This window comes from Dipodomys merriami, unplaced genomic scaffold (genome assembly GCF_024711535.1).
Source record: "Dipodomys merriami isolate MVZ:Mamm:240054 unplaced genomic scaffold, mDipMer1.0.p SCAF_12, whole genome shotgun sequence".
NCBI lineage: Eukaryota > Metazoa > Chordata > Mammalia > Rodentia > Heteromyidae > Dipodomys > Dipodomys merriami.
The window spans coordinates 10680571-10703028 of record NW_027202493.1 but is presented as its reverse complement, the minus strand read 5'-3'; the positions used below and the strand labels follow the sequence as shown (position 1 = coordinate 10703028).

General features: G+C 35.7%; 1 protein-coding gene across 8 annotated transcripts in view; it reads left to right on the top strand.

Annotated features, from left to right (window-relative positions):
* The window catches only part of Nrg1 (neuregulin 1), a 1056971-nt gene that overhangs the window by 900307 nt on the left and 134206 nt on the right, over positions 1-22458 (top strand). For 6 of the 8 annotated variants that reach the window (XM_070016220.1, XM_070016215.1, XM_070016217.1 and 3 more), the window contains exons 4-5: positions 2361-2411; positions 4841-4891. The exons of the other annotated variants lie outside the window; for them this stretch is intronic. In XM_070016220.1, coding sequence (XP_069872321.1) covers positions 2361-2411; positions 4841-4891 — 102 coding nt within the window. The remainder of the gene's footprint in view (positions 1-2360; positions 2412-4840; positions 4892-22458) is intronic. 8 annotated transcript variants of the gene reach the window in all.

Here is a 22458-nt window from a genome sequence, read left to right as displayed (position 1 = left end):
ATTATTCTTAGTCATATTTAAATAAGGGTTTAAAAAATTCTGTCCATAGCACACATAAAAATTGTTTACCTAAAGATTTTTTTTAAAAACAAGATTAACCTTTCTTATTAGGGAAATTCGTTTTAAAAGATGGTGTGTGTGTGTGTGTGTGTGTATGTGTGTGTGTGTGTGTGTGTGTGTGTGTGGTGTGTGTGTGTGTGTGTGTGTGTGTGTGTGTGTGTGTGTGTGTGTGTGTGTGTGTGTGTGTGTGTGTGTAGTACCTGTTAACTTCTGGGCTTGGATTTCTCCCAATATTAATTCAGCAAGTTTTTATTTGAAACCGTAATCATTAAAGATATTTCCAAGGTCTCCAGGATAAACATCTAATTTAAGAAGGGAGGTTATTTTAAGTTCCCTCTGTGTACACGCCGCACTGTAGTATCCTCTTCTGGTACCTTTTATGCATTATTCAATTAAAAAGGAAATGTATGTTTAATCTTTCCTTTGATCTGAGGTCTTTTTTTTTTTTTTTTTGGTCACAGATAGACAAGCTCTACATTTTTCTTGTCTTCGAAGGTCACCATGGACAACTACTTAGTTTGTCAAAAATAAAAATCTGAAGAAAGTCTTGATGTTTCCCTAGAGCTTGGGACTTTTGTCCAATTCTCATGAAGCACCTTAAGCTTCCTTTATCAATCTGACCATTTTGCTGTTGATATGTTCTGAGGGACAGAATGAGGAGGCTTCTCTCAATAGTGTGAGCATTTGTTTCAAATGTCTGGAGCTTCTAGGTCTTTTTAGAGAAGGGCAAACACTATGAAGCCTTACTAAAAGTGTTTGCCTCAGATTACATATTTCTAAAGAATAGTTTTCATTTCCTATAACCTAAGCCTGAAAAGAATCTTTCAGCTCCTTGAGAACTAGATTATGTCTATACTACCAGCTCAGAATACCCTCTCTAGTGCCAATCTCTGGACAATGTCCTAAGGACTTCCTACCGCCTCACAATTAATTGCTTTTATTTTGTCCCACTTTTGGTAGGTGTAGGGCTGGTATAGGGAAAATCTTGATAACAATGTTATTACTTGAATGGCTTTTCCTCCTAATCCTAGAAGAGAAAGGATCATCCACATTTAATTTGTATCTGAAAAACACACTTGATCTTTTTAAAGGTATATTTCTGGTATTTATATATTCATATTAGCACAATACTTATTTCTAAACATCCTTGTATCTGGCATGACTTTTCATTCCTTCTAATTCCATAAAACATTTGTCCCTAGAGAAGCTTTAGAGGTTTGAAGAAATATTGTCAACTAAATTGATTCCTTTTCCCTAGGCCAATCATGAAAATCCTAACTAATCAGATCTGTGTTCCAAAATGGCAGCACTGATAATGAGTACCTCGAGTTCCACAGTTAGCAGGGCGTTAGTTCAGATATGAGCTGCTAGCAAATATGACCTGAACAGGATTTTTAGTCAGATCTGGTGTGCTAGCTACTATCACAATAGATTGGAATGATCTTTTTGTTATCCTGACTGGAGAATATAAGATACTATTAACCTCATTTGAGAGGATCCATACAACCAAGGCTGAAAGTTATTGCTTCATTACATCCAGGCTTCAACAGCTGTGGCTAACAGAAAATACTAGAGTTTAGCAAACAAGTACTTTTTAGAACCAAATGCAGAATTAGATAATACAGCCATCCCTTCTTCACAAAGGCAGTATGAAGGCAAGTTTAAAGTCTTGAATAAGACTACCCAATTCTCATGATAATGGTGGTCTCTAGTGTTCAGGTTTATCCTTCATTCCTTTGGGACGGAAGCTTACTTCCTCAGCTAATATCCCTGGTAGCTGTAATGCAGATTAGGCACATGTCCTGATTTCCACTGGACAATTTTAGGTTGGAGTTCCATTCTAGAACTTGATGCTTTTCTCCAATCCCAATGGGAAACATTGCTTGCTTTTGTTTATTTATTTTAGCAAAAACTATAATTTTCTCAAGATCTGGAACATAAAAAAAAATCTGCCTACAGTTTTGTGATCCTATGCCTTTGACCTTCTTATCTCCCTGTTTTCACTTTCCTTTCTGAGGAGTGCACTTTCTGTTTGTCACATATCCATCTTTCCTCACTGATCAGTGGGGCCATGAATTCTTCTTAACTGTTGGAGCACCATTCATCTCATGCTCTTCCCCCTGAAAAGAAGAACTATTTTTTTCTTCTTCTTCACGCTTCTCTCTCTTTGAGGCCCCAGTGTGCTTCTACTCTCTCGCAATACTTCCTTCCTTGTCCTCATCTGCAGTTTGAAAGCAGGCTGAGGTCCTGGCTTTCTCCTGATTATACATCATAATCCTATCACTTTTTCTTTTTTGCAGAGATCAGCACTGGCATGCCAGCCTCAACTGAAAGAACGTTTCTGTCTTCAGGTAAGGAAAATAAGCCTGGCAAGTGTTACTAACCAGAATGACCGATCTAACTACTGGCTGCTCCTCCTACTAATCAGATCCCCTTCTGCATCCAGATTTTAGCTGATCCTGTTTTCTGATCCTGTGTTTCTCTCCATCTCATTCTACCTTTCTAGATTTTACTTAAGAGAAGATGTATGTCTGAACCTGAGAAACATGAATGAGGGAAAGAAATCTGAATGGAAAGAGTGTAAAATATAAGAGTATTCCTAGACAGTGTTTCAGTGTCTTATTTCTGAGTGTCTTATTTTTGAGACTCCAGTGACCAATTGTAATTCATTAAATAAAAATGAATTAACAAAAGCCTTACAGGTTTTTCTTTTCTTTTCTTTCTAATCTTCCCTTTTGTTTATTTCTTCCTATTTCTCACTTGTTTATACTATTCATTAGTGCAATACAAATAAACATTAATCATAACCCAGCTCTAATATATGCGCAACCATAATTAATCAATTTCCTCTCTTACAGTGAATTTGCCCACTCCATTGCATGTTGATTTTTTTGAAAATAGGGTCTCACTATGAAGTCTAGATCAGTCTTGAACTTGCAAACTTTTGTCTTCAGCTTCCCGTGTGCTGGAGTGTATGCCATCAGGTCTGGCTCTTTATTTCCTCCCTCTCCACCCCCTCCCCAGTTCCTTACCTTTTATAGTAAATAGCATCTTAGAAAAATTTTAAAGTAATCTTTATTTGGAAAAAGTGTTTTCAAGCATTAAGATTGAAAACTCACTTCCAAGGTACAACAATTAACTTGTTTTCAACTCATGCCCTTGTGTTTGCAAGATATTTATAATTCATTTTGTAGTTACAACAAAACCATGAAATATGACATTGTTTTTCCTTGTTTTTTAGATGAAACAAATGAAACATTAGAAATACTAAGTCATATATATTGGAAAGTAGAAGAGAAAGGATTTTGATTTTAAACTCAGTGTTCTTTTCATTGTCCCCTATTTAATATTTTGGTTTTGTTAATGTTCATTGTGGCCTGAGGCTTGGTAAAGCTTAAGGTAGTGCTAGGATTGCTGTGATAACACAGATTTTGTCCATCTCATCTTCATCATTGCTTCCTGTTTCCATCAAAGTCATGATTCAAAATCAGTAGAGCTAGCTAGCTCTATGTCCTGACTGCTTTTTCTCAGAGTATGTATATTGGGTAGGACTGTGCTAGAAGCATTTTTTTTTTGCAGGTCCTGGGCACTTTCACTGAGCCTCTTTGTCTTCAAGGCTAGTGCTCTACCACTTGAGTTATAAGTGGTAGTAGTTTATTGGAGATAAGAGTCTCACAGACTTTCATGTCCAGGCTGGCTTTGAACTGTGATAATCAGATCTCAGCCTTCTGAGTAGCTAGGTTTATAGGCATGAGCCACTGGCACCTGGCCTGTGCTACTACTTAAAGTGGTGTTTCCTTTCAGAGAGAAGGAAGGAAGGAAGGAAGGAAGGAAGGAAGGAAGGAAGGAAGGAAGGAAGGAAGGAAGGAGGGAAGGAGGGAGGGAAGGAGGGAAGGAGAGAGAGAGGGAGGGAAGGAGGGAGAGAGGGAGGGAGGGAGGGAAGAAAAGAGGCAAAGGAGAGAAGGAGCAGAGATTTAGAAAAGTGAGTGTATCTGAATCTCTACCTTTCATTCAGACATTTTTGTAATAAAAGATGATTATCTGACTAGTAGGTGTTAGGAACCTAGGCTTTTAAATTTATATGGTTCTTCTCTTGGGATTATAGATCAAATGTATTGTTTTCTGATTTGTGACCTGAATTTCAATCCTTCTTTGATACTACTTTTTTATTAATAAGTGAAAACCCTTAGGTCCAATGCTTTTTTTCTGCACAAGTTATGTTTTATACTCTGTCTATACCTAAGAGAATCTTCTTCCCATATATCCCAAATACTGTTTCCCTTAGCATGTTTTTTTTTAACCCTAATGTAATTGCTCTGGTAGGCCTTGCATGGACTTATACTGACTCAAATTGCTTACAAGTATGTTTAAACTCCTTTTTTTAATGCATGGATGTTGCCCATTTTCTCTGCACATGGTTTTCTGTTGGTTTCTATGGTTCTAGTAAATGAGCCTATAACTGAGTGAAAGAATTTTCTCTCTCACGGATTCTGTGGAGCTGTTCAGGATAATAATTGTCCAAGATTTATTCGGCAGGGTTGGGATGTAGGCTACCCTTCTACTATCTTTTCTTCCAAAGGTTGGATTTGTACAGACATCATATTCCTCAGTGGTAGGTTGCACATATCCTTTGACTAGAAATCCTTCCACTTTCCTGGTATATTGCATTCATTCTAGCACACTTTTTCAGATGAGACCCAAACAAACCTGGCAAAGTTTTGACATAAGAGTCTAAGTGGCCTGACTCAATAAAGCTTCATTCCACTTTTATGTTTTATAGAGTCTCCCATTAGAATATCAGTATCCACAGAAGGTGCAAATACTTCCTCATGTAAGTATACTTAAATATTTCTGTTCAGTAGTGTTTAAACCCGAGATAATAGCTTCTTCCATTGAATACATTCATACAATGTTTACCCTTATATTAGGCTTGGGAGCAGGCCTACATTGACTGGAGTGCAAATGACCTTCTATGCTTCATATGAACTAGATATCTTCTTATCAAAAACTATGAGAATATTAAATGAAGTCATATGTGCTAACTTTAGAATAATCTAGTTCCTTTGGTTATTGGAAAAAAATTTTCATAGCTTCTGATGACTACTTTTGGGTAGTTTGGGTTTTTTTCCTAGCTTGTTTGCATGCCTTTATCAGCTGCCTAAAGCACAATACCCAGATATATGGGTATGTCAGTTTCAAAGCTCCTTGTTTTTCATATGAACTCTGAAACTGATGTAATGAGAAAAACATACATAGGTGCCCTTGGTTCAAACTTGATGGTAAGTTACTAATTATGAGATGTTTGAATGAAAGTCCCTGGGTAAGGTCTCAGATATATTTTCATCTGTTTAATGTGAAATGTGTTCCAAGCTTATGGACTTCTACAAATGTTAGATTGATTGGTGCTTTGTGCCATATCAAGGGAACTAAGGAAATTAGCAAAGACTAGTAAAAATAGTTTTTTGATACTTAGAAATTGAAAGCATGATATTAAATTTTGATAAAATGCAGGCATATTTATTAGACCTTGACAATTTGAACTTAGAGCTGCTATCTTTCTCTTTCTTATTTTTAGTTCTTTATTTCTCAGTTTGATAAGCTCTTCAATAAATGTATGTTCCCAGTTAACCAATTTTAACCTGGAATGTATGCTTGAGAGACAATTTTTTTTCTATCAGCTTGATGGGAAAACTCAAAGAAGTCTATACTTTTGATAATTTAAGTTTCCTGGTCAATCTGCTTAAACACATAAGGTTTTGATCTTTCTCTCCAGATTTGTAGAACCAGACTAGACCTATCTGTGTAGAAATACCTGTTATTGTCTGGGATGTAGCTCAGTAAAAGAGCATATGCTCTACATGTGTGAGGCCATGGGTCAATTCCTCAGCACCTTAAACCATACAAAAACTCTGAGATAACCCGAGGTTTAGTGTTTTAACTATATAAAGCATCATTTAACAGAATTGATGGCAACTATTGAATAAGATCACACAGGCAATGAAATGTTTGGAAGAGCTCAATTATCTACCTCTGTGTTCTAAGGGCACTCTTTACGTATTCACAATGATAATTCTAGCTGGCCAATTAGAATATTTGTTATTATTCAGCTTATGAAAAGATTACAGTAATTTATGTGCCTATTATGTAATTAAGGGATCATATTGAACTTTTAAAAAGCATTTATAATACAAAGGAAAGGTTTTCTCTTGGAAATTTTGTCTGAGAATAATTTGTCCCCTACACGATTCACTGGATAAAGTTATTGAATGTATTATAATTAGAGTTCTTCATGATGTCATGAATGGGGCCATGGATACTGTCTTTAAACACATCCAAGCAGTTTTGCAAGGGGAGAAAAACTTACTTTGGTTTTCTAGAGGTTTAGGAAATTGGAATGAAGTGCTCAGTTTCTATTTCTACCATATTTATAGAGAAAGAAACAATTTTGGAATCTGGCTTTATTCTCTTACTCTCTGTAAAGTTGGTGATAGGGGAGGGCTAAGAAAGCAAACTTGTACCATTTGGTTAAAATATTTTCCTGGTGCCATTTTTATACATTATTCTATGTTCAAGACTGCTGAATTGACTAGTAAGTGCATTTTTAATCTCATGGAATCATATTTGGTAATTAGAAAATGTAAACCAAGAGTTCTGGACTCTGCATGCAAACTTTGTGAGTGTAGACACATGAGGTCAGCTCTGTGCAGAACTTGTTTCAGAAGAGTCACAAGGAAGAAGTATCTACAATCAGAACAGGCTAAAGGCAAAATATGACTAATCAGCAGTACGAGTAAGTAGGCCTTAAAAATTCAAAATATATGAAAAACCCAGAGGCGCTGGAGAAGTTCAGAAAGGTCAGAAATGATCAGTTCTGGAAGAAATCCTACGTTGCTTTCAGCCAGAAAGGAGACACTAGTAAATCCCCGCATTTGGAAAGTGAGCTATGCTTTAGTAATGTAATCATGCCTATGTAGGTTACATTTTCTTCACTCTTGACCTTGGTGTTTTGAAGTACATTCTGAAAAGCCTTTCTTGAGTAGTGTGGATTCAGCAAACCTTTTATGTGTTATAACTAAATTCCTTGAACTTTTGGGATCACTGTGAAAAAGAAGAGGCAGCCCAGTGTCTTTTTATATCTGTAGGTCCAAATGGATCACTTTCTTTTTAATTTTTTAAATAATATTTTATTTTTTTGTAAAGGTGATATACAGTCACATAAGGAAGGTTATGAGTACATTTCTTGTTGAACAGTCCCCATCCCCATTGTTTTCTCTTACTTTCCCTAACCCCTGGTCCCCTGCCCCCAAGTCTTAAAGTTCATTTCTAACATAGTGTCTTATGAGTATTGCAGTTGCATTGGTTCACCCTTTGTCCTTTGTCTCACCATATTGTTATTCCCCTTCCCTTCCCCAAATCAGATAAATGTATATACAAGACACAAGGTACCAAAAAAAAAAAACAAAAAAAACAGTGATAACAGGGGATAAACCAAAGGAAAAAAGAAAGAAAGAAAAAATAACTTCCAACAATACATTTAAAAAAGAACAAAAATAACCCCTCTCTTTCTATATCTTGAGTTTATTTCGATTAGCATCATTTCATATAGTCATATGTACATAACTATTGAGATATTGTGATCTTCCACTAGTACTATTGTAGACATATACTATTACAAATCTTACTTCTCTTAATATGATTTTTCCCCAAATCTTTCCATTTGCTTATGAATGGGGTGATGTCATGCTGATGGAAGCATAGAATTCCATTGTGGATATATATCACATTTTCTTGGTCCATTCATCTACTGAGGGACATCTGGGTTGATTCCATATATTAGCTATGGTAAATAATGCTGCAGTAAACATAGTTGTGCTGGTAGCTTTAGTGTGGCCTTGTGTGAGATTATTTGGGTAAATGCCCAAAAGTGGGATTGCTGGATCATGAGGGAATTCTATGTTTAGTCTTTTGAGGACCCTCCATATTGTTTCCCAGAGTGGTTGAACCAGTTTACATCCCCACCAACAGTGTAGTAGAGTTCCCTTCTGGCCACACCCACACCAGCATCTGTTGCTATTTCTTTTTATTTTATTAATAAGTTTTCTTTTTTATTGTGAAAATACCGTACAGAGGGGTTATACTTTCACAGACAAGGTAATGAATACATTTCTTATCAAGCATTGTTGCCTTCTCCTTTGTTTCCCTTACCATCTCTGCCCTCCCATCTCCCCCCCACCAAAGTTGTAAAGTTCGTTTTTGACATAATGTCTTGTACATCTCATTGTTGCAATGGGTCCACCTGTATCCCTATTTAAACGATTTGTTTTTTCCCTTTCCCTCCACAAATTATACCAACATCAAATACAGTGAAAGCAGGGGTTATACCGTGGGGGAGGGTTGTCATTCTAACTGGAGTGTGGTGGAATCTCAGTGTTGTTTTGATTTGCATTTCTTTCATGGCCAGAGATGTTGAACATTTCTTCATGTGTCTATTGACTATTCTTATTTCCTCTCCAGAGAAGTCTCTTTTTAATTGTTTAGCTCACTTATTAATGAGATGGTTGTTTCTTTGAAGATTTGTTATTGGGGGAGGGGTTAATTTTTTGAGCTCTAGGTATATTTTAGATTTGAGGCCTTGTCTGTTGTATAGCTAGTGAATATCTTCTTCCAATCCGTGGGCTTTCTATTTATCTTGCTAGCTATGTGTTTTGCATGCAGAAGCTCTGCAGTTTAATGCAATCCCATTTATCCAGCCTTTCTTTGATTTGTTGTTTCTGTATCTTTATTTAGGAAGTTTCAACCTGTGCCAAGGATCCCTAGTGTATGCTCTATCCCTTCCTGTAATATTTTCAGGGTACCTGCTCTTACCTCAAGGTCTTTGATCCATTTGGAGTTGATTCTGGTGCTGGGTGATATATAAGGATAGAACTTCAGTTTTCTATACATGTATAGCCAATTCTGCCAGCACCATTTGTTTAAGAGGCTGTTTTTTTCCATCTGATGATTTTGGCTCACTTCTCAAAGATTAGGTGGCTACAGGTCTGTGGGATCATTTTTGTGCCATCTGTACCCCGTAAGCCCACAGCTCTTCTCTGACCACTACAGTTCCACTTTTGGACAACGTAAGCTGGATTAGAAAAACACAAAAAGGTGAAAATTAAAACCACTGACCAACTAATCTGAAATAATGCTAATATTTTTATAGATTTTCTTCTAGCTAGAGTCTTTTATTCTGACTTCTTTCTTATCTCTCATTCCTCTACCCACTTAATTTATCAAAAGCACTTTTTCTTCCACCTTTAAATACTTATTAGTAATAATACATTTTTAAATGTTGAGTATTCTACCAATATCTACCAATATCTGCATCCCCAGCCCTCTAGATACTTTAAAAAATCCTTGTAACAAGATGAAAGTGATTTCCAAATGTGGATTTTAAGGGACATATTTTTCAATTACAATCACTTTACCAGGTTTTCTTCCTTTATTTTTATTTTTCTAGTGGTGTAAAATATTGGTAAAATATTAAAGTTACTATTCCTTTTGTAGGAACTTTTTAAACTGACCCTTTTTAAATTTTGGCAACTTACATTTTTAGAATTGTTAGTTATAATTTTGAAAAATTTTATAATAATCATTCTAGTAAAGATAAGCATTAGTTTCCCTTTTTGTAAATGACATTTGTTACAAAATCAATTGTAAGCACTTAGTTAAATGAGCATCTTAGTATACTTCAGTGGCAGCTTTTGGAAGAAGAATTTGAACCCTATAACAGACTATGTAAATGTAAATGGATTGTTTAGAAGAAAAAACAAAAACATAATGACTTCTTCCAGAAGTGCCAGTTGCTGGTGACCCCATTCTGCAGACAATTCTTTTGAATGCTATAAAAAAATACAATTGGTATACAAACTACTTTGCTGAATTAAGCATCATCCATTCCAATTTAATACATAAATGAAGAAAAGAAAAATGGGAAGTTTAATTATCAGCAATAGGAAAGAAAATAAAGATCCATTTCTGGTAAATAGTCTTAAGTACTAATGTATGTTCCAAATAACAATACCAACCAGCAAAGTTATTGCAGGCTTCTTGGATGCTAAGTAATGTGTGAGGTGTTTCAATGGATGATGAGCCACGGTTCCCATAAAACCTTGCTCTACTTTACAGATGTGAAACTGGTGTATGCTGTCCAGAGTCACGTAAGGAGGACTGAAACCCAGACAGTATACTGCCTTACTCTGATGCATGAGGTTTTGTTGCCTCAAAGCAAAAACCTTTGATATTTAAAGCAATGACAGTCTGTGAAGGGATTTAGAAAATAGCCTGTAATACAAAGTGGACTGGGAGTTTTCAGTAGATGAAGCCAATGAGTTGTCTTACACAACAGAGTTTGTATGATCTCAGTGATGTTCATCAAAGTATGACAGGTTAATAAAATAGAAAGAACACAGACTTTGGATGGATTTATGCTCTTAAGTCTAAATACGAGTACTGCTAATTACTGTGTGATCTTAAGCAAAGTACTTAATTTCCTGAGACTCTGTTTTTGTATATCTTGTGTGTCTCAAACATGCATTGAGTAGCCTCATATAAGAAAATGAATGTACATGCTTGAGCATAGGTTTGCTTAAAAGTAATCACCTGAACAAATGAGAGAGAGCTAGACTATGGAAAAGGGATGTGGCTATAAAGAAAGAGTGAGAATCAGTCTTTAAATCTTATTTGAACATGATTGAAAAGAAAATTATTGTTGGAGAAGTAAATGAGTTCCTAAATTTCAGCCCCAAGGGAGGCTGTTGAAAATTCTGTGCCAGAAAATTAAATAGGTATTTTCAAAATATTAGAAATTCTCAGCAAAGGCTGCCTTTTAAAGAAGTATCCAAGATTCCACTTTGACATCTCTGGATGAAATGAAGAATTCAATCTTGAATGTGGCCTTAAAACAGCTAGCTAAAGGAAATAATGTCTTTTGTTGGTAGCAACCTTTCAGTCATAATGAGGTGTAGCATTTGCTCTTGGGAATAGCACAGCGATGTGTTGATTAGACTGGACCAGGTCTGGCTAGTTTAATGAGAGATTTTGAGCTCCTGTCTCTTGTTCTATCTCCAGCTATAACTGCCCTATCTGCTTTAAGGAAAGGAAACTGCTCACACCTTTGCTAAATGATTCTCTGCTGGAAAAATGGCATTTCAATTTCAGCTCTGTAGTGGTGGTAAAATGTGAGTCCGTTCTGTCACTCACTGATGGAAAATGATTCCTAATTGAATGTAGACTGTATTCAGATTCCTGTAAACATGGCCTTTATAGGGGTGTGGTGACACTGCCCTCTATGGAGAATAACAAATGATCAAGCACCAAATAGCAATCATAATGATTTAGAAAGAGGTTTTGCTGTGTCTGATACTACTTCCTTCTTCTGATGGCTTAGAGAGTTAATTGTAGATTTATACAACAATGGAGGGATTTAGAACAAGAGGTAGAACTTGTGTGTCAAGATCATTCCTGTGTGCAAGAAAGTTTACTTTCTTCATATTCTGCTCATTCATTTTGTAAGTGAAGATATCTTAGTTTTTTACTTGCAGTACTGTTCACAAGTAGAACATAATTTTTCAGTCCTATCTTATCTTTCTAAAGTAACTTGGTGATTCTAATTACATTCCACTACTGAACAAGTTAATTCCAAAAGTTTTGTTCTGTATTTTACCATTTTTGTGGTTGGCTGAAATTAATCTTTTTACATTATTCCTTTGAATTGTGTGTATACACATGCATGTGTGCCTACAAGAATATTAATGATATACAACTAACAATAAAGTGCTTGCCTAGCATGCATGAAGCCCTGGGTTCTAATCCTCAGTACCATATAAACAGAAAAGGCCAGAAGTGGCGCTGTGGCTCAGGTGGTAGAGTGCTAACCTTGAGCAGAAGAAGCTCACAGTGCCCAGGCCCTGAGTTCAAGCTCCAGGACTGGCAAAGGAAAAAAAAAAGAAAAAAGAAAAAACTAACAATAGTATCTACTTTATTTATACATGTCTAACATTATTTTATAAGGCAAATTTTTATAGATTAGACACATTCATACAATTGTGAGTCTTCTATCCCATATTCAAAGGACTCAAGATGAGTTCTTGAAGAGTGTAGGAAAAAAATTGCATGTATTCTAGTTAGTCCAGAGAAACTTTTATATAGAAAAATATTCACTTGCCACAATCTTTAAAGTAATGAAATGGAATGGAGAGACTTTGATTAATAGCAATACAATTCAAGGGAATTCTACTATCAAACACAGCTAAAACTATTAGTCTAGAATCAGTTTGAATAATTTGATTTTGTTTGGCAAATATGGGTCTTTGTTTTTATTTTATTTTATTTATTCCTTTGCTGTTACCATGGTTTGAACTCAGGGCCTTGAATTTTCATTTTGCATTTTCTATTTATGGATGCCATTCTGCTACTGGAGCCAAACCTACAGTCTAGCTTTTGCTGGTTAATTGAGATAGTGTTTTGTGGATTTTTCTACCTGGGCTGATTTTGAATTGTAGGCCATTGGCACATGCTATTCACAGAGATAAGAGTAATCATAGAGTCGTGTGTTAAAGGGAACCTTATTATCATAGAATGTGCGCATTTTATACTAGTAGTTGGGTGTTTGCATGTATTGCCTTTTTCCAGGCAAAATAAATTTTAATTTATTATATTAAGTAATAAATTCTGTGACTTAAAGAAATTTACTACTATTCAATTTCTTTATTTTATTCTTCTGAGGCTCTTTTATTGCAATAGTTTCTTGAACATATAAAAATAAATCTTACAGCTGTGTGCCAATGGCTCACGCCTGTAATCCTAGTTTCTCAAGAGGCTGAGATCTGACAATAGTGGTTCAAAGCCAGACTGAGCAGAAAAATCTGTGAGACTCTTATCTCCAATTAACCACCAGAAAACCAGAACTGGAGCTGTGGCTCAAGTGGTAGAGCACTCACCTTGAGCTGAAGAGCTCAGGGACAGCACCCAGGCCCAGAGTTCAAGCCCCATGAGTGACAAAAGACAAAAAAAAAAAAATCTTCCATTATGTTGGATATCAATTGGGAGAAAAGGAGATATCTCTATTTTACTTTTAAAAAATGTTACTCTTTTTAATGAATCATATTTATGGGATACAGTGTGATGTTTTAGCATATGTATATAATGTATACTGATTATGTAATACAATCCATATTTCCTTCTGGTTTTCCTTGCTTCATGTTTCAGCCCTTTTAGCACTTGTCTTTTACTTCTTTATAAAATATAGAATACCTTATTGTGAACTGAGCTACCTTTTTGTGCACAAGAGTACCAGAGCTTATTTCTAGTTGTACCAGTTATCCAACCAACCTTCTCAATACCCTATTTCCACCTTTTCCTGCGTCTAGTAACTGTTGCTCTACTACCTTGCCTCTCCAGAGAATAGCTTTAGTGTTTTTAATCATTAAAAGAGTAAAATAAACTTTAAATAAAAGGTATTTCTCTCATTTTGGTGGCAGTCCTGGGGCTTGAACTCAGGGCCTGGGCACTGTCCCTGAGCCTCTTTTGCTCAAAGCTAGTGATTGACCACTTGAGCCACAGCACCACTTCTGTAGTTTTGGTAGTTTATTGGAAATATGAGTCTCATAGATTTTTCTGCCTGGGCAGGCTTCAAACCACAATCATCAGATCCTAGCCTCCTGAGTAGCTAGGATTACAGGCCTGAGCCAGTAGCATCCAACAAGATTTTTCTTTTATTAAATGATGAAGTGGAAACAAATGGATCGTGACAGAACGCAAACCTAGGTGGCTTCTAGGAGAACAGAGCTAGCAAGACTGTGATGAATTTCAATATTACATGCTGAATGTCATGGTTTTCTCTTTTTAAAGTTACCTAGGGATCTGAGAAATAGAACAATGGGAAAATGACCTTTAAAATAATCCCCCCAATAATCCCTACCCTTATAAAAATTTAAAAGGGCTGAAAAACAATATCAATATGATGGAAATGTTGATGAGAACTTAGCATGTCAATTTTCAGTAGCAAGTGATAGAAATTTAATTCCAAATGGTGTTGACTATAAAGGGAATGTATAAGTTTACAGAATGGGCCTGATTTGATCTAGAGGCTCAATGAATGTAATTTCTTGTTTCTTCATTTTTATCCATTGCTTGTTCATAAATCTTAGTTTCATTCTTGGAGGGTTTCTCTGCCTGACAGAGAGCTACTTGCTGGTAACTCGTAGCTTACATATAAAACTCTCTCTCTCTCTCTCTCTCTCTCTCTCTCTCTCTCTCTCTCACACACACACACACACACACACACACAGCTCATAGTTTAAAATGGAGAGAAAGTTTCTTCCTTATCAAAATAACAAATCTTAGGACTATATCTGATTGGCCTTGATTGCATCATAGGTCTACCCCTAAAATATCATCTCCAGGGAGATTAATGACTGCCCCCAAGTGGGGGCTGCACCATATCTACCCTAGAGTGTGCTGGGGTGAAAGAGAGCAGATGGGAACTGCCCCAGGGGAACACAATATAGGCTTATTAACAGAGCTGAGTTCTGTACTAGAAGATGGACAAAGAAAGATAGTCGGGGGGACCCTCCACCCCACAAGCCTTGACCACCTCAGACAAACTTAGAGGAATTAGGAAAATTGATTTTTACTGCTGAGAATCTGAAAGGAAAATTAAACGTAGATTAAAAAAATTCTGTTTAAATGAGCAGCTACAATTAAAGCAGGATAATCAATATGAAGAAAATAATGAGTGAGAAAAATGTCCATTTACAATCTCTCTTAAAGAGGATATGAAAACCTCTGAGCTTGTTATCATCATTGGTAAGAATGCACTCTTTTTACACCCAGGAAAGTAGGGAAAAAATAGAAAATGAGTTATTTTAAAACCAGAATGCATGGAACTCATATAAAATTCCTTGACTTTGAGGAGAAAAGCCAAAGTGTTTCATACAGATTCCTTTTTAAAATGTTTTTTTCTTTTTAATCAAGTTCATTTATTTCTCTATTTTTGATAAGGGAGTTTGAACTTGATCCCAGGCTTGCTAGATGGATGCTTTACTACTTGAGTCATATCCTCCTGATAATTTTTCTTACTTATACATTAAAGCTTAAAAATTGTGCATATAAATGGAGCAATGATACATGTGCCCATAAATATATTTAAATATATAAATTGGGTTAAACATTTCTCCTCAAATAATCATTAAAATAATTAATAATAATAAATAATTAAACATATCTCCTCAAAGAAAGAATGTCTTTTATTATGACATTAGAATTCGTTCTACTAGCTTTTTGAAAGCATCATTCTGCATCTCTCAAAACCCCATGCCTCCCCTCAGTTTTCCTATTTTCATTATCACATATATACTTTGAATATTATGACTGCTCTCCTACCCTTCCTCTCTTCCTCATTCATTTAATTCCCCCTCCTCTTATACCTGGTTGATTATATCTTAAACTCTACAATTAAGGAAATTTGGAGATGCTACAAATTTCATCACAGTAATGGCATATTGATTAGCTGTTGTTATTTCATTTGGAAAAGAAGGAGCATACTTGGCTCTTTCTGTTTGCTCTCTTACAGAATTCAGCAGGTGCTATGGGAAATGTAAGATAATACTAACTTAAGCTTTCTCAGCACCAGAGACATCTCCATTTGAACCTAAGGAAATACTAATCCTTGGAGTTCATCTGTACCTATCTCCCACTTTTCTCCATTCCATTCTTATTTTGCATCCCGCTCAGGAGGAGTGTGGGTATTTAATTCCTTTCCTTAACAAAGGTACTATGTATTCATAATACAACTAATCACCACAGAAGTGCTGGAGTGGCACTTTTCATTTTATTTCTCACTCTACCCAAGGTCAGCAAAATTTTGAAAACCAATTATCCAGGCTGGCAAGGGTTCCTGCCTAAGGCTGTGTTCATCTTCATTCCAAGTCCATAGCTGTCTTATTATGTCAGGAGATTTGGTATTGGGGTTGAATTTGTTCATCAGGTATTGAGTACACACACCTAGCTTTGTTAAATATCTCTAGGACTCTCATTTGAAGTGATCAAAAATTTAATCAGTATTTGTTTAAATTTTTTTGAAGGAATTTTGCCAACCACTTTTTTACTTCTGTAGTAAGAGATGTGAACTATAGACGGGATAGGCTAAGTGGCAACTGAGTTAAGTAGAGCATTTAGGGTTAATTTTTTTCTCTTTCTTCCTTTCTTTCTTCCTTTCTCTCTCCCTTCCTTCCTTCCTTCCTTCCTTCCTTCCTTCCTTTCTTTCTTTCTTTCTTTCTTTCTGTCCATTGTGGGGTCTGAACTCTGGGTCTGGGCACTGTCCCTGAGCTCTTCAGCTCAAATTTAGAGCTCTACCACTTGAGCCACAGTGCTACTTCCGGCTTTTTCTGCTTGTGTGGTGCTGAGGAATCGAACCCAGGGCCTCATTCATGCAAGGCAAGCACCCTACCACTGAGCCATTTTTAGGGTTAAATTTTGATGGCTCTTCTTGCTCCTTGTTCCTGAGAAACCTAGAAATTTCTTTTTCTTTAATTAAAATAAACAAAGAGCTCGTACTGCCTTCTACCATGATGCTGGAAAATGTGTACATATTTGTTGGGTGGTAGAAAGGGGGCTGTTCAGGGGAGACAAATAGAGAATAGTCCTTGGACTCAGGAGTTTGCAATCAAGTAGAATTGTGGTTAATGCTGCTGATCATGAATAATTACATGTAATTATGATATTATGCTATAAGGGACAGTCTTTCTTTCTTTCTTTCTTTCTTTCTTTCTTTCTTTCTTTCTTTCTTTCTTTCTTCTTTCTTTCTCTTTCTCTTTCTTTCTCTCTCTCCTCTCCTTTCCTCCCTCCTTTCTTTCTCTCTCTCTCTCTCTCTCTCTCTCTCTCTCTCTCTCTCTCTCTCTCTCTCTCTCTCCCCTCTCACTCCTTCCTTCTTTCTTTCTTTCTTTCTTGCTTGCTTGCTTGCTTGGTGCTTTCTTGTTCTCTTGCTTTCTTGCTCTCTTGCTCTCTTTCTTTTTCTTTCATAGTATTGGGGATTTGAACTCAGGGCTTGAGCTTGAGCTTGTTAGGCAGGTGCTTTATCAATACCTGTGCACCAGTTATTTTTAAAGTAGGGTTTTTTACTTTATACCTGGGATGGCCCTGGCTCTAGTTTTCCTATTTGTGTTTCCCCATGTCACTGAGAATCACAGGCACATGCCACTGCACCCAGCCATGGTGGTCTCTCATAGCTGGGATAATAGTTGCTCCCCACCGTGCTCAGCCATTGGTTGAGATGGAGTCTCTCAAACTTCATTTTACTTGTGCTGTTTTCAAGCCTCCATTCTCAGATCTCTGCTTCCGAAGTGGCTAAGACTGCCTGCTTAAGCCCTTTCTGGGGAGCATATTTTTACATCAAGGGTTTTAATACTGTAATATTACTTAAGAGAGAAAAGTCATTTGTAGTGTGTCATTTAAAACAAAATATTGAGTAATGACTTTATCACCTTAAAAAATAGCTGATTGTTTTCCTTCATATGTAAAATAACTATTTTACTAAAAATTAGAATCCTGTAGTTTGTTATTATTTAAAATAATGAAATTCCATAATTTAGCATTATAAGTAAGAGGTAAATGAAGATTAAGAGGCGATAGAAATCAATTCATGCTAGGGTTTTGAAAACAGTTTGGGAATTTCAATATTTAACTAGAAGCTTTTAGATCAGGAGCTTAATCTTAGTATGGTAAATTGAAACATTATTGTTTACCCCAAATTCATTCTTGGTACATTTTTGGACTTATAAAGAACATGCTATGTATCTGAAGATATACTTTTGTTTGAGTTACACAAAAATGTATATGGAAATCCTGTAATTTCTTGTTTACTTTCATTAAGTATTTAGACATTTTTGAAAAAAATACTGTTTTCAAAGAGTATTGAGTTGGGTCACAAGTGAGAGAATTGTACAATTTAAGATATATACTTATAATTATGATGAGACACAGTAAAAGAGTAAAGTAAGCCAGTTGCTGGTGGGTCACATGTGTAATTTTCACTACTCAGGGAGCTGAGATTTGTACACAGATCATGGTTCAAAGACAGCCTGGACAGAAAGTCTATAAGGTTCTTATATCCAATAAACCAAAATGCTGTAAGTGGAGCTGTGGCTGAAGTCGTTAGAGTGCTAGCCTTGAACAAATAAACCAAGTTAAAGATCAGGCTAGTACCAATACACACACACACACACACACACACACACACACACACACACACAGAGAGAGAGAGAGAGAGAGAGAGAGAGAGAGAGAGAGAGAGAGAGAGAGAGAGAGAGAGAGAGAGAGAGAAAGCAAACCAATCTGTTATAGTTATTAAAAATTGAAAGCAAAAATTTGCTTTATTGTAATTACTCCCTTGATTTTCTTAAAATTATTTATTGAGGGCAGTAACTAATGAGCAGCAAACTTCTATATCATTTTGATCAAGTTTTCCACTATAAATTCTCCATATGGGAATTAAGATAGACTAAGCAAAGAAAACCCAGATAAAATATTTAAAATTTATGTTTTACTGTTCTACATATGTTATCCCAAATTTCAACTCATAAATCTAGCTGCTCAGTCAGCCTGTAAAAACCCATGCCTTTCATAAACCATGTGTCTTTGAGAGAACACATCTTGCTTATTTCTTGTTCCTATTTTACAAAGTTACAAATTGCTAATGTTGCCCCTTCACATTACAAAAATAAAATTATAGGGCCAAACATGTCCACCTCTGTTGAAATGTTCTGGAAGGAATCCACCTTGCCAGGCAGGATATTCCTGTGATAAAGTCTGATTGGATGGATGGAGATATCAACTACATATATGTATATATATATATGTATATATATACATATATATGTATATATATATATTTTTTCAAAACTTAGCATATATACATAATTTTCTTTGATATGTATGGATATAGATGTATGGAGATACTTATGGCTTGATATATATATATTTGTATATCAGAAAAAATTTTGTAGTAATCCTACATGGTTTTATGCAAAATGTGTACATTTTTCTTACTTGATCAAGTAGATTTCTTTTTCTATGCTGTCTACATAATATCATCTGAATTTCACCTCCCTAATGCTCCAAAGCATAAATGTCTCTTTGTTTAACTTTCCTCAAGCTATATGTGAGGGGAAAAAAAACATATAGAGTCCCTAGGTATGTTTGAGGATGAATAGATTACCTACCAGGGTGAGTCGCCTTGTCTGTGCAAATGTGGCTGTGTGTAAAAGCTGATAAGCTTGAGAAGGGCCTTAGATGACTCAGGAGCACATAGAAATTTAGTAGAATATTCAATTTCTTCAACAGTACAGGAAAAATATGAATAAAAAAGCACAATATGCAGTGCATGTGTGCAAGCAGAAGTAGAAGGTATCATAAAACTTTTTACTTACACTTTAAAATTTTGAGGAGCTGACTGTGATCTTTTGAGTAAAGACTGTAGTGAGGAATAAGTTCAATAACACCTTCTGATGGAGAAAGACTCTTCATGGAGTCTTCATTTCAATTATTTTTAAAATGTCTTAACCCCATCCTTTTACTGGAAGTTCTGAGCTTGGTGTACAAATACCTAGAAAAAAGAATTATATGTATATGTTCACATATATGTATATCTATGCTATATATAGTATATATATATACACCCCATATATATACTATATATGCTCTCTCCATATATATATATATATATATATATTAGTATATAGTATATTCAGTATATTTGTCTTTGGCTAGTCCTGGGGCTTGGACTCAGTCCTGAACACTGTTTCTAAGCTTGTTTTCTCAAGGCTGCCTCTTTACTACTTGAGCCACAGCTCCACTTCTGGCTTTTGAATGGTTAATTGGTGATAACCAATTGGATGATCCTAAGATCTTCATCTCCAGAGTCGCTAGGATTACAAATATGAGTCACTTATGCTCAGTCTGGGTATATTTTATTAAAATGATGCTCCATAATGTATTTGTTATTTAATTAAAGAATGAAAGCAAACGTTTTAAAAAGTACTTTTGGTCTTATTCTGAGATGTTAGATTATCATTCAGTCTTGTAACTGTTATACTAAAGTACTGATTGTTTGTACTCATGTGTACATTGGCTCTCACATAAAGACAGGATGGTATAGGAATTTTGCTTATTTGCTTATTTGCTTAGTGACTCTTCATCATGTCAGTTCCCAATGTATATTAAATGCTGAAGTGTGAATTAGTGAATTGGGTATCTAATTTTTAGCTCAATTGTCCTTTTCTCTTAGATTTTCTATATATAATTTAAAAACATACCTTAATCAACATTTAAAAATAGTTTTCGATCAAAATGACATTGGCCTCAATAAAACTTACAGAACTTGTAACATTTGGGGAAGCATTCATCCACTGTGCATGCCTATTTTTTTTACATTTATTTCTTAATTTTCCTCTTCAAAGTGTTATCATTTTATGGTGAATGCTTAATTTCAGGGTGATTTGTAAGAATGTGTCTTCCTTGATGGAATTATTACAAATTATATGAAAATGTATTAACTGGTCGCTGTTCTCCTTTGTGGTGCTGAAGAGTCACCTGTTTGAGAATAAGGCAGTTACCACAATCATGTCGATCAGGTGGATGTTGTCATTAAAATGAGTGAAACATTGAAACAATGGTACCTTTTAAGAAGCATATACCATGTGTAAAATATGTTCATCTGAAAATATATATTAATCCATTTACTGGAGGAGACTGGCCGAGGTCTACTTTACCATCTTGTTCAAGGTCCACCCTTGGCCTTTCTGAGTCTTCAGGTGGAAAGTAGAAGTAAAGATGGAGGGTGCAAGAGAAGCCCTCAGAGGGCCTTCTGTGCCCTCTATCACACTAACCCAAAGGGCATATAGTTATTGCAGCTGCTTTTGGTCTGTTTTTCCCTCATGAGATTACTTGGACCAGATTAACTCCGAGTCAACGTTTCGAAGCAAGACATAAAAATATATGCATACATTTAATGCCATAAAAGTTTTTCAGGCTAGAACATTTTGGCACCAAATCATCTTTTCTTGGTATTTAGAAAACATACCCTGAATTGTTCCCTCTTTCCTCTTCCACCGTACACACGTGCATTCGGGAAAGGAGAACAATTGCGCGTTGTATGTGGTAGATGAAAAGTGTGCACATTAAGTATCTAAGATGTATAGGTTATTCAAAGAACAGAATAAATACAAGATGCATAGTCTCTCCTACTTCACATTGGTTTGCATGGGTACTTTCAGAACAGTTTTGAGATGCAGAATACAATCAGAACTTTTCATTTCAATTTCAGATTCATATGGAAGGTTATTTTCTTTCAACAACCCTGACAGTTAGTTTTCTTTTTCAATGTATTTAGGTCGACTTATTTTTTGTCAGTTTTTAGAGTTCTGTGGTTATTTTTCCCCCAGAGAAAATGACATTCATGCCCTGGCAGTTAACATTTAAAGCATGCAGCCTCTTGTGTTGTGGTGTAAATTCCAAGTGACTGACAATGATTATACTAAAAATGAAAGCTGAATGGCATTATCTCAAGTTGACTTAAAGTCATGGCAAGTGTCTTGTCTGTAGCAATAGATCAGTTTGAACATATGAAGGATAAGAAATTGCAGCTTTCTTTGTGGTTGAGTTTCTTCTTCTTAGAAATCAATGGGAAATAATAACATTTTTTTAGGGGATCACTAATATCATAATATGGATTTCTAAGTAGGATGGCCCATCGGAAAATTTCCCACCGATCATTATCTCCCTTTATACTAGTTATCATTTATCCTTTATGAACAGATACTTCACTAACATTAAAAAAGGATATATGGTCATAATTAAAAAGGAAGCACCCAAAAATGGTAAGACACATTGGGATTTCAGCTTTCCTTTCTGCACTGACTGCAGAAGCTTGGTGATCTCTTACATAGTGTTACAACAGTGATCTCAGGACTCCTCCATCCCTCAAGGCTCATCTTCTTTAACATTTGTTATTACTTAGCTATTTTATTTGGCAGAGATCCCTTCTATCTCATCTTCTAATGCACTGGCAAAGCTCCTATTGCCAATAGCTTCAAGCCTACTACTGCTAGGGTAAGCTGCAGAGCCGAACTTTCTAGCCTCTACATCCTTATAAATAATGAATCTACTTTCCTATAACTACACAGACCCTTAGACTTTAGTAGGCATTTCTTTGTTAGTCAAGGTAATAGAGCTGAGAGATGAACCATAGTGGAAGTAGTTGTAGGCAACTGGAGGCACTGATTAGAAACTGACTCTATGATGTATTTATTAATCACTGTGTTAATCCTAATAGAATGCCTTTGGTATTTATAGTAGATATAA